The following is a 16,446-nucleotide window of genomic DNA, read 5'->3' as shown; positions in this document are numbered from 1 at the left end:
TTTTTAATAACAATTCAAGTTGATGTGCAACTTTTTTATATAAAAAAGACATAACTCATACAAATTATATCAATACAGATAAATTATGTTGGGGTAGGGAACTTCTGACTTACAAGCCAATATTGGCCCGTTCTCAATTTGACCCACAAAGCCATGTTCCCAAAGTCACTTCCACCCATCTGCTAATGTCACTCATGGCATCATCTGATGGATTGGAAGCTACGGTTAAATCCTGCATTGGCTGCATTCCTGTTCTGAGCAAGAAACAGGAGAACAGCACAGCTGAAGCAGCAGGATTTGACCTCCATGCTTGTCAGCTGATAAATCCTGCTTGGTTTGGCTGGATTCCATGCAGCACCTTCCTGATTCAGAAAGGGGGCCTGTATGGAAACTCCTGCTGAAATGGAGGGGGGCACTGGCCTTGCAAGGTGCTCTGAAGTCCTGAGTTTGGGACTACAAAGCACCCTGCAGCTGACATAATAGGGAAGTCAGGAGACTGACAGATGGGATGTCCTGTGAAGCGTATCATTATCAGCCCATGGAGCCGAAAAGGTTTCCAACCCCTGAGTTAAATGATTCTGCCGTGCAGCAAACCACAACCTGACCAGTCTATGGACAGAAAGAGCAGTGTCAGAGAAAGGCATAAAGAGATTGGTGTGGTATGAGGCTTCCCAGAAGGAATCATCCAAAGGGTAGATGCTATCAGGCAGGAGATCCCACAGCACAGGCAAATCTTGCTTCATGCATGGAAGGGTGAAGGTGTTCATTGTTTGGGGAGATAAATATGACTGCCTTGAAATAATGTGTCTATTTTCTGCTGCTTTCACCACAACCATAATGGTTCTTCGGAATCATGTGGTTATTTGACACTGAGTCCTTTGAGTATGGAAGGTCCACATTTTTTTCCTGCATTTTTGTTCGGAGTATATTGCACCTATACCATTTTCAAAATCTTGGCCTACCCCCATCCCCTGTAGGTTCTTTTTCATAAAACTCCAAGAGATATTGTCAAAAGCTTTCTCCGCATCCACAAATATTAGAACTGCTTTAGTATTTATATTCTCTTCTAATTTTTCCAAAATATCAATTATATTCCTCAAATTATCAGACAAATGTCTTCCCGGGAGAAAGCCCGCTTGGTCTTTATGAATCTCTTCCATCAATACTTTTTTCAATCTCTTGGCCAAAATGTCAGCAAAAAATTTGTAATACACATTTAGTAACGATATAGGGCGGTAGTTCTTAAGCTGAGTCTTTTCAGTCTCTGTTTTCGGTATAAGTGTGATATACGCCTCTTTCCACGATTCTGGTGCCTTTTTCCCTTCCAAAATTTCATTGCAGACTTCCTTCAAAGGTTGTAATAACCACTCCTTCAAAGATCTATAGTAACTGGAGGTCAGCCCATCCGGTCCTGGAGATTTGCCCAACTGCATACTTTGGATGCCACCTTCTACTTCCTGTTCAGATATTTTATAGTTCAACATTAATTTACTTTCTTGAGAAATTTTTTGTAATCCATTTGTCTTCAAAAATCGTTCTATATCCGTTTCTTTCTGTGACCCTTGTGAATATAATTGTTTAAAGTACTTCTGGAAACAGTTTCTAATCTCAGTTGGGTTATATATGTTCTTTCCTTCCACTTCTAAATTTGTAATAGTATTTAATTTTTGTCTTTTTCTCATTTGCCAAGCCAACAGTTTCCCACATTTATTCGCTGATTCAAATGTCTTTTGTCTCATTTGTTTAATTTTCCATTCTATTTCTTGATTCATCAATTCCATATATCGTATTTGATATAATTTTATTTCTCTCAAGATCTCCTGCGACCAAAACCACATTTTTTTCCTGAAGTGGGAGCTCTGTAATAGTCCCATTGGTACTGTACAGTTGAACAGTATGCTACTCCTCAAATGCTTTCCCCAAACCATTCTGCTAAATAATTTTTAAAAAACTAGGTACATCTTAGAAACATGCACTGGCTACTATAAACCTTTGGTGCAAGATAATGTCTTGATTTATATCATTGTAAATTATTTGTTCTCAGATATTTGCATGTTTTCAAAGTTAATATAAAATCAAATTATTTCTCTTAGGCCTTACTGGAGATTGTATTTGGAGCAAAAGTGGTTATAACAGGTGATGGATTCATCCCCGGAGAAAGAAGTGTCATTATCATGAACCACCGAACTCGAATGGACTGGATGTTCCTATGGAACTGCCTGCTGAGATATAGCTACCTCAGACTTGAAAAAATATGTCTCAAATCTAGCCTCAAAGGCGTTCCAGGATTTGGTAGGTCACCAACATGATAAAAACTTTCTTTTTTGTTTAGCTTTATATGATGTTGTAATATTTGCTACCTTATATGGTAGTTCAGAATATTTGATTTTAGCTCTGCTGTTTTTATAATGATGGGTTTCATTGTTCTATTTATTATTTTTCGGCATTATTGTTAGCTGTCTTAAGGGATCTGTGGAGCCATGCAGAAAGAGAAAAATTCCAAAATGATATCTAAAACCTTCTGTCTGTTAAGCATGTAAACTGCTTTCCAACTCACATAGGCTAAAATAATTTGTTTTCAAAATATGTCTTAAAATATTACTCTCTTCAGATTAGTTGCATATTTGTTTGTGCTGTCTTGTTTTATTACACAATAGTCAAACTCTTAGAAGATAAATCCCATTTCTTTTCCACAAATTTGGTGGATCAGGGAATGCTGTGGACATAGTGTATCTTGATTTCAGTAAGGCTTTTGACAAAGTCTCCCATGCTATTCTTGCAGAGAAGCCGGTAAAATGTGGTCTAGATGAGGCAACTGTTAGGTGGATTTGTTGGTCGGCTTGATGACCTTAAGCATACAGCTGACAGGGCCCAAACTAACAAAAGAAATTTCAATAGGGGCAAATATAAGGTTCTATACTTTGGCAGGAAGAACTGCTGCACAAATATACGATGAGGGACACATGGATTACCAGTAGTACATGTGAGAAGGTCTCTTGGTGGACCACAAGCTTAACATGAATCAACAGTGTGATGCAGCAGCAAAAAAGGCTAATGTTTTTCTAGGCTGCATCAACAGAAGTATAGTGTCCTTATCAAGGGAAGTAATAGTACTGCTGTATTCTGTCTTGGTGAGACCCACCTGGAGTAGTGTCTAGTTCTGGGTGCCACAATTTAAGAAGGATATTGACAAGCTGGAACATTTGCAGAGGAGGGCAACCAAGATGATCAAGGGTCTGGAAACCAAGCTGTATGAGGAACAGTTGAAGGAGCTGGGTATGTTTAGCCTGGAAAAGAGGAGGCATAAGAAGCGCTCTGTTGGATCAGACCAAAGGCTGCTTAATTTTTAGCATCCTGTTTCCCATGATGCCTTTTGAGAAACTTGTAAGCAAGACCTATGGGTAGTAGCCCGCTCCTGCAACCATTATTCTGGGGCATGCTCCCTCTCTACCTGGAGGCAGCATATAGCTATCATGAGTAGTAGTCATTGATAACACTATACTTTTTTATTCTTGGTTTAAAAACTTACTAAGAACATTTATTCTTACCTCCTCAGTACTGAAGATTCTGCTGTTCACAGCTGTGTTATTTTGATGGAATGTAAGTGACAGAAAGGAAATAACAAAGAGCCCATTCAGTTGTAACGAACTATCACCTTTAAAGCCAACAATGCATGTTGGGCCTGGAGCGCTCCTCTCCCTTTTAAACAAAGCACAATAGAATCTCTGAAGCTGATTTGCCATAATAAACTAAGGTTTATTAGGCCAAGTTCATCACGTCGCAACTGGCCTGTGAAGTAGTTCTTCCCTTTCCTTTTGCATTTAGAAGGGGCAGAAAATAAACAGCAACTCTTCAAATGTAGCCGTGGCACTGTCAGCCTCAATCAACAAGAGAAGTCTCAAGGCATTGTTTGTATTCTCTTTATCTTATATACAGTATATCCTAGTGTGGTGATAATAGATAGTGTGGTACACATACCACTTTTGTAAGGGGCTACGCATGTAGCCTGTGTTGAAACTTTCTAAACACACAAGTGTAGCCCTCCTGGATCAGCTCCAAAGACCTATCTAGTCCAGCCTTCTGTTCCTCATAGTGGCCAGCCAGGTGCCTATTATGGGAAGCCCACAAGCAGGATGTTCATTTAGCAAAAGGTGCTCACTTCACTGGTTCACAAAAACATACTTTGTTTTATGTGTACACTTGCAAAAATTAAGTTAACTGGCCACCCTCCACTAGTTAGTTTGCCCTTTCAGAAAAGTTCTGATTGTATTTATTGCTTTCACTCACTATTCTACTATTACTTTGATTTCTCAGCTGATATCATCAGAAACTATTAAGGTACACAGGTTGCATTGTGTATACCAATCTTTAGTTTTGTTCTGTTGAACGTATAGGCTCTAACAAGCCTTCTATCTCAAACAAAATTTTCATCAGTTCCATCATACCCCTTTATTGCTAGGTCACCTTTACTCTTTCACCAATTAACTTGTGGAATGTATGGTATGGTACAGTTCACTTACCACTGGTATAACTGTAAGAATGAACAAATAGTACCTTGGAGAGCATTTGCCTTTTTTCTTTTAATTACTTGCCATTCTTAAAACTTAAATTACCCATTAGAGCTTCTGCCAGTAATAAGCAAATATCAGCATCATGGTGATGATGATAACTTCATTTTGTTTTGCCAAAATCCTGGAGTCGTATTCAATGCTGCTGCAGTGGATTTCCATGCATACATGTGGAGCTTCCTTTTTATCTCCTATCCTTTCCAGCCCCCCTTCTCACATTCTTATAATCAGCTCTGAAGGTTTGGGGATTTCTTCAGAGAAGATTTTGGGGGTGCACAAGGAAAGAGAGGAAACAGGGGCCCCATTGCACCTCTGGAACTCTGCACATGGAGCATTGGATACAACCCTTGCTATTTACTGGCTGTTCATTCGTTCAGTCAATCAGTCAGTCAATCAGTTATTAAATCCTATCTTTGGGGATATAAATCCTTCCAAAAAAATACATTAACAAAATCACAATAACATTAAAATGTAACATTTTATCAGTATCCTTCTCAGTTGGCAATTGATGCTAGATGATTCTGTATGAGGAATGGGAAGATCCAGATCGAGCAAGTTCTAAGTTGGTCTTTGCTTGCCTCTCTCTCTCGTCCTCTCCTGGTGTTCTTTCCACAGCGAAGTGGGAAGTTATATTAGGGTTTGTGGGTCACAGCTCCTTTCTGTGCAAGTGAAACGTGAGGTTACCAGAGCATGTTCCACTGTGGTCCATGCAGGAATGGCCACAGCTGATGGGTACTTTTCACCACCAAATCCACCTGAGCCTCAAGTGGTGATAGCACTGGATAGCACCACTCCTAAGAGTATCCCCAGACTCTGAACCTGCTGTTTATGGATGAATGCAACTTGGAAATCACTTACCAACAGCACAACCATCTTGTCAAGATTCAACCTCAGTTTATTGGCCCTCATGCGTCCCACTGCTGCCTCCAGATACTGGACTACCACCAACGTAGTTTCACCTAGTTCAGATGGTATGGAGAAACAGCGCTGGGTGTCATTGATGACACTGAGCCCCAAATCCTGTGATAATTCCACTCAACTTCATATAGATGCTAGATAGCACCAGGGACCAGATGGAACTTTGTCAAACCCCACATCCCAATTGCTAAAGGGCTGAACAGAAGTCACCCAATGCTACACGCTGGAAGCAGCCCTGCAGGTTGCAGCGGAATCATTATAATATTATGCCTCCATCTCCCAGTCACAGAGAGGATACCATGGCTGATGGTATCAAAACCTGCTGAGAGATTCAGGAAAATCCAGGAGTTGTTAAAGGTAGAAGGCTATGGTGGGATAACTTTCCCCGAAGTCTTTCAATGTTAGCTATTCCCTGATGGCTGCTTCCCTTGCAATTTTTTTAAGATAATAACATTCTCATATAGTGACTTTTGCAGGTTATTTTTGAATTGCATTTTGGATGTTCCACACAATACAGTGGTGCCTCGCAAGACGAAAAGAATCCGTTCCGTGATTCTCTTCGTCTAGCGGTTTTTTCGTCTTGCGAAGCAAGCCCATTGACGGCTTAGCGGATTAGCGCTATTAGCGTTTTAGCGGCTTATCGGATAAGCAGATAAGCGGATAAGCGGCTTAGCGGCATAGAAAAACGGGGGGGGGGGGAGGGAAAAAACCCCGCAGGAACTCGCAAGACATTTTCGTCTTGCGAAGCAAGCCCATAGGAAATTCGTTTTGCGAAGCACCTCCAAAACGGAAAACTCTTTCGTCTAGCGAGTTTTCCATCTTGCAAGGCATTCGTCTTGCGGGGCACCACTGTACCACACATGTAGAAATAACCATGGCATGGCATTAGCTGCATCAGAAAATTGTATGGTTAGACCTTGGTCTGTTTTTCCAAGTTATGCATAATGCAGTAATAAAATTGTGGAAAGGGTCAAGTCCACAGCTCCTCCACAGGGAGGCCACCTCTTTCTTTGTGAAAGATAGTATTTGAGTAGGGTCAAAGGTTTCTGTTAAGCATAGGCCTTCCATTATCTAAGTGCTGTATAAATAGCTTGTGGTTTGCTTTGTGGACTGGAGGCAATGGACTCTTTAAGTGAGAGTCTGAGCAACAGTGACATGTGATATCTTCCAGCAATTTCATCAAGGGCTGTCAGACTTAATTACTTTAGAGTTATTTATATTATGAGGTAGCTTTGGGAGTGTATGTTGGAAAGTGTTCTCTGTAGTGTTATCACTCTTGTAGAATTGTTTACATCAGAAAGATGCATACCAGATTTTAAAAAAATTATTATTATTATTATTATTATTATTATTATTATTATTATGGAAGTTGGAACATTAACCCTGCTCTAAATTTGTGCTGGGAAAGGGGAATAAAATGACTATTGAAATAGCTTGTAATCCTGCTTTTTATGCTTTAAATAAGTCTGGTCTCATAAAGGTCTGTGTTGTAAGGGAACATTTTGTGAAAAGTGATGGCTTAGAATAATAATTTGAAGGGTTCAAAACTCAAAGACCAAAGGTTTGGTTTAAAAAGCATTCATCTAGTCTCCCATAGGTAAACTGAATTCAGGCCAGTGTGTTAAAATCACTAAAAACAACTAATTTGCATATTTTTGCCTGCTAAGCAAATGTGCCAGATGACTCAAGTAAGCAAATCATCTACTAAACATCCTATAAAAGTTTTGTTTATACAAAATGGGGGGGGGGGAGGAAATAATATGTTCCGATTCACTTGAAATGTCCATACCTTCCAGCTCAAGCATCTTAATGTAGAGGGCAAGGAGCCAATGTACTACCTGATTAACTAGAGAGGTTGGGTCTTGTCGTCTGGGCAGCCCAGGACTTCCATGCACACAGCCCAGGCTAGTACCCTGGGGAGATCACTTTGGTGCCAGTAATGACTTCACCCTTGGAGACACATTCCATTGTCTCCTGAGACAGATGGATGCCAACAGCCTTATAGACTGAGAATAAATAGGCAGACTTGAGGTTGCATGTCAAGCAATGAGACAAGCATCTGGATTAGAGGTGAATACTGCATAGCAGAGTTCAAAGAAATAATAGATGGATATTCAGCTGAGGTTTTGTTTTGCTGCAGCAGTCCTTACTGATGATTAAACTGAACCTTACCTGCGTGCAAGTCTTCCTCCATTCATTCATGTCGTTTTGTTGGATCCTGGCTGTAGAGAAAGGATCAAACAAGGAAGCACTCGCCTTTCCAGAGATGGCTGGTCATGAAAGATGCTAGTGTCCATGGACATAAAGTAGAATTGCAGAGGGATGCTTTTGCAATTTTTAAAAAATAAGATCAAAGCTGTAGCTTGTGTGATAATTTCTTTAATTCATAGCTAATTTTTCGTCTCATATATACCCCACAATATTGAAGACTTTCACATTTACTTTCACATATAAAGGAGAAAAGAAGTAAATGTGTCTTGCACTTTGTGCAAGCTTTAGAAACGGCCAAATTTCTGCTTCCTCTCAAAAATCATCTATGGGAAACAAGCCTGAATATTTTTTTTTCTAGAGAAAAAAATATATTTCTTTCTTTTGCTCCACTTAGAGCGTTGTCTTTTGAAGCAAGTGACTTAACCTGAAAGCAACATAGAACTCATTGGCTTACTTCTGAGTCAATATATGTAGGATTCTTCTGTTAGAATTTGAGGGTTTCCTCAGTCATGATAGTGCATTTATTAATGGGATGGTTACTGCAACACCAGGAAAAGAACTTTACATGGACTAAAATCATAGAGAACACAGAATCCAGTTCTCTTCCTTCCCTGAAGAGATAGGTCTTTATTGGGTCATCTGAATGCCCTTATTAGATCATAGTCTTGAAATTAACCTACTCTACTTTCAGCCATAGAAAAACGATGTAAAAGTCACTGATGCAATCTGTTGCATGCATATTTATTTATTTATTTATTTATGCTTGTTCATAAATTTTCTTAAGATGTCTTGTCAGGGAACTGCCATCAGAGCTCCAAGTGGTGGAGGGGCTCCAGGATGCTAGGAGACCCTCGGATGCTGAGGAGGGAACCAGCAGGGGGAGAGGGAGAGTTTCAGCGGAAACAGAGTCGGAGGAACGGCTCCGAGACGCTTCCAGTGAGAACAGCGGGGAGAGCTCAGGACCTCCCCTTGGGACGCCCACTTTGCGCAGGAAGCTGTCACGTAGAGAATCAAGGCGTAGAGTTTCTGTCAAAGAACTCTTATGTTGGAAGAAATTCCGGAAACGCCCACTGACGGATTCTGCCAGCGATTAAGGCAGCCATGCACCGATGGCTGTGCGGAGAGGGACAGTTTTGAAACTGATTACAAAACTCTGAGAGTGCAAGTGCTTACACACAAGTAGCCCCATATTTCATCACATGTCTTTTGACTCCTGTGGTGCTCAAGATGATGAACAGTATTCCAAAATCCACTGTACACACACACAGAGAGAGAGAGAGAGAGAGAGAGAGCGCACGTAGATACCACCCCCATTATAATTGAAAAACACATTTTCAAGTTTTTTTCAATTACCTACTTGTGGGAGCTACATAATGAGCTATTGTCTGATGTAAAGGAGTTTCTTCCAAATTTCTACAAGGAGAGATGGCTATGCAGCATGCCCTACAATAAATGATAGTATGTGCAACGTGGTCTCTGACACATTATGTGGTATCTTGTAGTTGTTTCCAGCTGGAGGACCCTTTAGCCAACATGGTACTCTCCACATGCAGTAGACTACACTTCCTGTCTGACCCAGCCAATATGACCAGTGGTCTGGGATGATGGGAGTTGTAGTCCACAATATCTGGAGGACTTCTCATTTACTTTCAAATGAAGGACTTTTTTTGTAGTGGCTTCTCCTGCAACTAGTTGGTTGGTGAAACTGTAACATTCAACATTTTCCCTTGAATACAACTATTAATAGTGCAGCAACTCTGCCCCATATTGAATCTGGTAATTGTTTGCCAGGTCACTGAGTTCACATGTGAAATGCATTAATTTATGCAGCACAGGTCAGATTCTGCAAAAAGAAAGGAAAGATCAAGTGGTGTGCATTTCAAGGACTTATCACTTTACAATGATAGGCAGTTGAATTTGCAAATTGAAATGAGAAGGCAAGATGCTTGAGTTTCAGTAATGATATTGAGCTAAAAAGCTGTAAAAATGTACTTCTGCTAAAAAAAAATCTTAATTATAAGAAAATTGTGCCTGTGTATTCTTAATAGGTCCCAAGTATGTTATGTTCTAGCTCATGTTTTTAATGTTAGACATGACTCAGTCTCTTAGTGTTATTTTGCACCCCTGATTTAATATCATTAAGAATAACATAACACCTACTTTTCCCCACACCTTTCAGAGGGGTCACTAACACATCTGACATATTTTAGTGCTAGCCCATACACTTTTTTCTATAATAACTGTATTACATGCAAAGTGGTCTTCCCTAAGAAATTGGTTATGTTTTCACATAAAATTATGTTTGTTTGTTTGTTTTTTAATATCCTTTTTATTATTTTTATTTTAACAAAGTAATAATAATAAATAAATACAAATAAAAATGTGCGCCCCCACCCCAAGACCATTCCATTGTAACTATCCAACCTCCCAAATTTCAACACCTCTTGCAATGATTTGACCTCTTTCCATTTTAACAATACAAATTCTACAAGTACCTTCCATATTTCATCAAAATCATTTCTCCTGCATATTCCCTGTCTTACCTTAAGAGCACATGGTAATTTATTATTAATAGCTATATCTCACACCTCTTTATACCATTCTTCCATTTTATATTCACCTCACCCCTTCCACTTCCAAGATATAACACCTCGTGCAGCTGTCAGTAAATTTGTGAGCCCATCATAAATTGAGAACAGTGCTACCTCTGGACATTTGGCCAGCTTTAACCCAGTGATTTCTGTTATCTCCTTAAACACCCTTTGCCTCTTTTAATTTGTTAAGATTTTCTTGTTCTAAATCTTCTAAATTTCTTGTTATATTTATTCCCAAGTACTTTATTAACATGTCTTAATTTTATATCTATTTTTTTTCCTTCAAAAGTTTTTGGTTTACATCTTCATCGTAGTTAAATATCATCATCTCTGATTTGGACCAATTAATTCACAACCTTGTTTTTTCTCCACTTTTTTTTTCTAATGTGCCTCTATTGCCTGCATATTTTCCAACGGATTTTTGATTGCTAGCAAGGTGTCATCTGCAAATAAGCTTATTTTCTCTTTTCCATTATTGCTTACTCCTTTTATATTTCCATCTTCTATAATTACATTGACCAGAGTTTCAATGACCAATACAAATAAAATTGGGGAAAGGGGACATCCTTGTCTTGTACCTCGGACTAGTGTTATTTGTTCTGTTATACCATTGTTCACGACGGCATATGCCTTGTTCCTCAAGTATAATGGATTTATTAAACCCTTGAATCGTTCTCCAAATCCTAAGCTTTCTATAATCCTTTTTAACACAGTGTTACAAAATTTATGTTTGATAATTTGAGAACTTAAGTTATGGATATGCACAAGCAAGAAATTTCCAGCACAGTATTTAAAAGACTCTTCAAAATTGTTCTAGGCTGGGCCATGCAGGTTGCTGCCTTCATTTTTATTCATAGAAGATGGGAAGAAGACAAAAATCATTTTGAAAATATGCTGGATTACTTCTGTGACATTAACGAACCACTGCAGCTTCTCATCTTTCCCGAAGGAACAGATCTGACAGGTACTTTAATTCAATTCTCTCCCCACCAATCTTCTCAGGGTAGAAAAAATTGTGTCACAATTATTCCATTTAAAAGTTTACAATTTAAAATGCAAGTTTGACCTGCCATGTGTTCAGTGGTGTTTTATCTTGAAAAGTTATGCTTTATGAGACTTCTACAAGTGATACTAGTCCCCATAGGGCAGGAGCTTGAGAGCAAATACTGCACATATTCTGAAGTGGGTTCAAAACGGCCACAACCTTTTTTTGATGTGGCATAGGGCACAGATCAACTATGGATCATCCTTACTGCTATTTGATAGTACAGCCACCCAGCCCACATTTATGGGAGTAGCAGAAATTTGAGAAATTTCTAAGGTGTGAACGACCTGGATGTTGGATGGGTATGGCAGCCCCCAAACTCGACTGGGTTTTGAAGTGACATCCAAAGGTTCCTTAAGTGGATTAACTGTTTTTAATAATCTTATGTGTTAGTTGCCTTGAAACAACAGTCTCCCAGTGGGGAGCAGGGAATCCCACCCGTGCTTATCCCTGCTATACATCCAGCCCAGTGCTTCCAATGTGTCTGTAATGAGACATTGGCCTGGTTTGCGTGTCACATTAAGGCCAAGCTATGGTTTAACACGGGACGTGGGTGGCGCTGTGGGTTAAACCACAGAGCCTAGGGCTTGCCGATCAGAAGGTCGGCGGTTCGAGTCCCCGCAACGGGATGAGCTTCCGTTGCTTGGTCCCTGCTCTTGCCAACCTAGCAGTTCGAAAGCACGTCAAAGTGCAAGTAGATAAATTGATACCACTCCGGCGGGAAAGTAAACGGCGTTTCCGTGCGCTACTCTGGTTCGCCAGAAGCGGCTTAGTTATGCTGGCCACATGACACGGAAGCTGTACACCAGCTCCCTCGGCCAATAAAGCAAGATGAGCGCCGCAACCCCAGAGTCAGCCACGACTGGACCTAATGGTCAGGGGTTCCTTTACCCTTTACCTTTTATGGTTTAGCACAAATGCACAAGTGTGTAGGTTCACTGATAATTTTGATGCTGTATCATACTGTCTGGACTTTCTTTTGTGTAAATCAAATAAAAGTGACTTTTTCCATGTGGAGTGGCCTTCAGAGAGGAATAAATGCCATTGCTTTGGGTATAGTCACTGCTTCCTGGTGATGGTCTGTGGCTCAAAAGTGCACTTTTGGAATGCGTTTTATAAATGTATTTGAAGTGCTGAATGCTTCCGAGTCACATTCGTACAATCTGAACATTACTACATTAAATTCAAAATTGTGGAATGCTCTCCCCAGGGAGGCTTGTTTGGTGCCTTCTACACATATATTTAGGCACCGGGCGAAAACCTTCCTGTACTCTCAACCCTTTAGCTAATTAAACTAGGGTTGCCATATTTCAAAAAGTGAAAATCTGGACAAATGTTGTTGAGCTTTTTCTTTTTATATTTTTCTGGCAAAAAAAATGAGCTGACATGGGTTGCCGATTTTCAGAAAATCTGCTTGGACTTTTAAGCTCTCTGTCTCCCTCTCTCCGTGTGTGTGTGTGTGTGTGTGTGTGTGTGTGTGAGAGAGAGAGAGAGAGAGAGAGAGAGAGAGAGAGAGAGAGAGATGGGGGCTATTATTTTATATGTTATTATGTTTTGCATTTTTGTGTTTTTATATTGTAAACTGCCCTATGATCCTCGGATCAAAGGCGGTTTAGAAATGTAATAAATAATAAATAATATTTTCTTAAGGGGTGAACAGACTTACAGCTTTGTTTTTCACTAGAACTCCTAGATCTACCAGCCAGAGCTAGCAATGATAATAATAATAATAATAATAATAATAATAATAATAATAGTAGTAGTAGTAATATAGTATAGTATGAAATTAAAGAATGTGGTGTTTACGAGCACATTCTGAACTTAGAAATTTGCTTTCAGCAGCAGAACAGTTAGCTTTCTTCAATTTTAGCAGCCTTATTTAGGAAAAGTTACTTTTTACTATTGTTAAACAGCAGGGAATCAGAAATTCTTGTCAATCTACCACAGAGATGTCCCAGTATACTCGTGTTCATGCCTTTGAGGATTTAGTACTGTAGTATTGTCAGTGAACATGGCAAAGAAATATAAGCAAAATTAACAACATGTTGCCCCAAAGAACTTACAGTAAGTTTGACAGTATGGAAGGGAGCACAAGCTGGAGGGATGGGAGAGGATAATAAAAGAATGGCAGCAGGAAAGAAGGGGCAGATATGCTTGAGAGAGCAAAGCGTGTTCCAAGGAACTGGGGGCAAAATTACAAGAGCAAAAGTCTTGGGGGTGTACCTGGTGCATTTTAAAAATCCGGTCACTGAGTTTGCATTGGTGTGAATGAAAATGAGTAGCATCAAAATTGGCGTGGTCTGCACAACTAGAAAGAAATTATTTGTCAGCGGAGTTCTGGATTGACAAGGGAAAGGGAGGAATTTAACAGTAGTTCAAGATGAGAAATTGGATAGAGAAGACACACTTTTGCCAGAAGAAATGGCACTACTTGGTGATAAATTAAATAAAAGCAACAAGAGGAAAGATAATAGAAGAGAGTAAGACCTGAAAAGAAAGATGAGAAGTGCAATCATCTACATACTGAGCTTGGGGTGGCAATATAGGAATAATTTTTTTGCTGCATGTATTTCTCTCTATTCCCCCTATTCTAGCACTGAAATAGTTGTTTATATACCAAGTGGGGGGTCTTGATGTCCCAGAATTAATCAAGCTGTGAAATAGGTCCAGAAGTTGGTCAGGTTGCTAGGTACTTAAAGACATTTTTTCTGTTATGTGTCTGAGAGTCACAAAGTTCGATTATTCTTAGATTGTGTTGCCAGGCAAAGTAGCGCTGTGTGACAGCAGGTAACAAGTAGCTTTTTTTCTTCTGTGCGCTCCATCATAAATAGAATAAATAATAAACCAAATGCAAATGTTTGCTCTTGCATATAGCAGCTAAGTTTACACGGGAAGTAAACTGAAATGTGTTCCTGTAAGGAAGACGGCACAAACAGAATACTTTCTAATGACAAAGAATATCATATTCTGTTAAGGTTGTTTTGATTATGAAGTTTCACTCTTCCCTGACACACACTATCCCCTTGCCCCCAGAATGTCATGATTTTCCATCACCACTACATATTTCTGTGAAGTTTAAACTCAGTACATTTGAAATATTAAAGATACAAAAGCATTTCAGTACTCTCCTCCCAGATTTTAATTATTTTGTACATTTTGTTTTTCTTTTATACCATTACCTTAGCAGAACCAAGTATTTTTAGGGGCTAATAAAAATATTCATTATTTATTTTATTACTATTTCATAAAATGTATACAATGCTTGATTGTTAAAAAAAAATCTCAACGGTGTTTACAAAGAGAGCAAAACAATAAAATTATCAGTAAAAAAACCATAAAACTCTGTAAATCATTCAAAACATAAAATCAACAATAAACTAAAAAGGTTCAAATATATATCTGCACATTACATGTCTGAGTAAGCTTGGGTAAGAAAATTGTTTTTAGCAGGGACTGAAAAACGTACAGAGATGGTGCTTGCCTGAAGTAAATAGGCAGGGAGTTCCTGATTATAGGCACTGCCAACACCAAAATATTTATTTCTTACAAATGCAGAACAGGTATTATGTGGTAACTGTAACAGTGCCAGTTCTGCGAATCGAAGTGGTCAAATGGGCATATATGGGGTATGGTGATCTTGCAGGTAAAATGGCGCCTGGTTGTTAATGGCTATAACTTGTAGTTACTTATTGAACATGGCCCGGTAGCAAATTGGCAATCTCTGGGCTCAGGTTTCATTTACTGACAAGGCCTCACTCCTGCCAGCAGCCATGCTGCAACATTCTGCACTAACTGCCGCTTCTGGATCGAGTGCAAAGGAAGCCCTGCATCATATGACCTCTGTACACTCTGGAAAAAGTAAGGTAGTGTGATGTGTCCAAAAGGGTATCAAATTTGGTTAGGGATGTAGGAGATTTCTCTCCACCCCCAAAAAATGGTTAGACCTAGGAAGAACCTGGTGGAGCTTCATGTGGCAAGAAAGTGAAGACTTCCTGTGTGTACCACAGATCAAAGGTACAGTGTGTGGTACCTGCTCTTTCTCCTAATGCTGTTGCCTTTGGTTGCTAAATGCTAAATGCCCCTAATATTGCCCATCTGCTAGCAGCTTCAACTGGCATACTGTCAAATCTTAGTGCCTGAGAAGGATTTTTTTTTTCCTGATCTTGTTGATTCTAATGCCTTAGCCCCACCTGATTGGTGACCAGTTGCAGCCTGATTGACTATTGATGAAGCCTTCTGGAGCAACCAGTGTCTCTTGGGAAATGGAAGCTGCTGACTAAGGTCACACATTTTTGTGTGTTTTTTGTCTGACTCTTTATCCACACCTTCCTGTTTTTCTACCTGTTTGCCCCTCCTTCCATGGGAGAGCTGGAATAATGTCAAACTGACAGAATGTTTGCCTCTAGTTCCTAGGGCATCATTCTGCAAAAGCCTTTGGATTTGCCCTGAGTTCTGTTGTTTGAGGCTGAGTCCTACAGCTCACGGAGGAGCTTGGGGCTAGCTTTGACCCAAAGCTTTGCATCAGCCAACTTTCCCTGACTCTCTGCATAATAAGAACTGAACATGGGGGGGGGGGAGATGTTTATGTAAGAAAGCAAAACAAGAATTATTTCCTGGTGTTATTAATCTCTTATAATCTCCTTGATCCCTTGCTCCACTGATGTGCTCTATGATGCTAAAATGTTCTAAAGCTTAGTCACAACACTGATTTTAATCAATGTTTTTCATGCTCTTTATAGACAACACCAAAGCCCGCAGTAATGAATTTGCTGAAAAGAATGGACTTCAGAAATATGAATATGTCTTGCATCCAAGAACTACAGGCTTCACTTTTATAGTGGAACGACTAAGAGATGGTAATGGATCTTTGGATATGCTTTTCTTTTCTTGTCATCTCAAAATAAATAATATCTGGTGAGGAATGTAGCTGAGAACCAATTGCTTTGAGAAGGTTTCTCCCAAAAAAGAGATTTTTAAAAATGGATTCTACATTCTAAAGAAGAAGAAATTACATATTCTGAGTAGTGGCAACATTTCTAGTGCCTTTAAAAATGAAATAATTTGATGAATGAAGGCATAGATATTATAGCAAATTAAATTGCTTCCATTC

At 39.4% G+C, this 16,446-nt stretch overlaps 1 protein-coding gene across 1 annotated transcript in view; it reads left to right on the top strand.

The window, feature by feature from the left end:
• LCLAT1 (lysocardiolipin acyltransferase 1) overlaps nucleotides 1-16,446 on the top strand; it is a 94,227-nt gene that overhangs the window by 36,132 nt on the left and 41,649 nt on the right. Inside the window, exons 3-5 of the mRNA XM_079969322.1 lie at nucleotides 2,094-2,292; nucleotides 11,109-11,255; nucleotides 16,076-16,192. Of these exons, the coding sequence (XP_079825448.1) occupies nucleotides 2,094-2,292; nucleotides 11,109-11,255; nucleotides 16,076-16,192 (463 nt within the window). The remainder of the gene's footprint in view (nucleotides 1-2,093; nucleotides 2,293-11,108; nucleotides 11,256-16,075; nucleotides 16,193-16,446) is intronic.

Source organism: Podarcis cretensis (genome assembly GCF_951804945.1).
Source record: "Podarcis cretensis genome assembly, chromosome: 3".
NCBI lineage: Eukaryota > Metazoa > Chordata > Lepidosauria > Squamata > Lacertidae > Podarcis > Podarcis cretensis.
The sequence above is the reverse complement of the archived record's forward strand: the minus strand, read 5'-3'. Positions and strand labels throughout refer to the sequence as shown.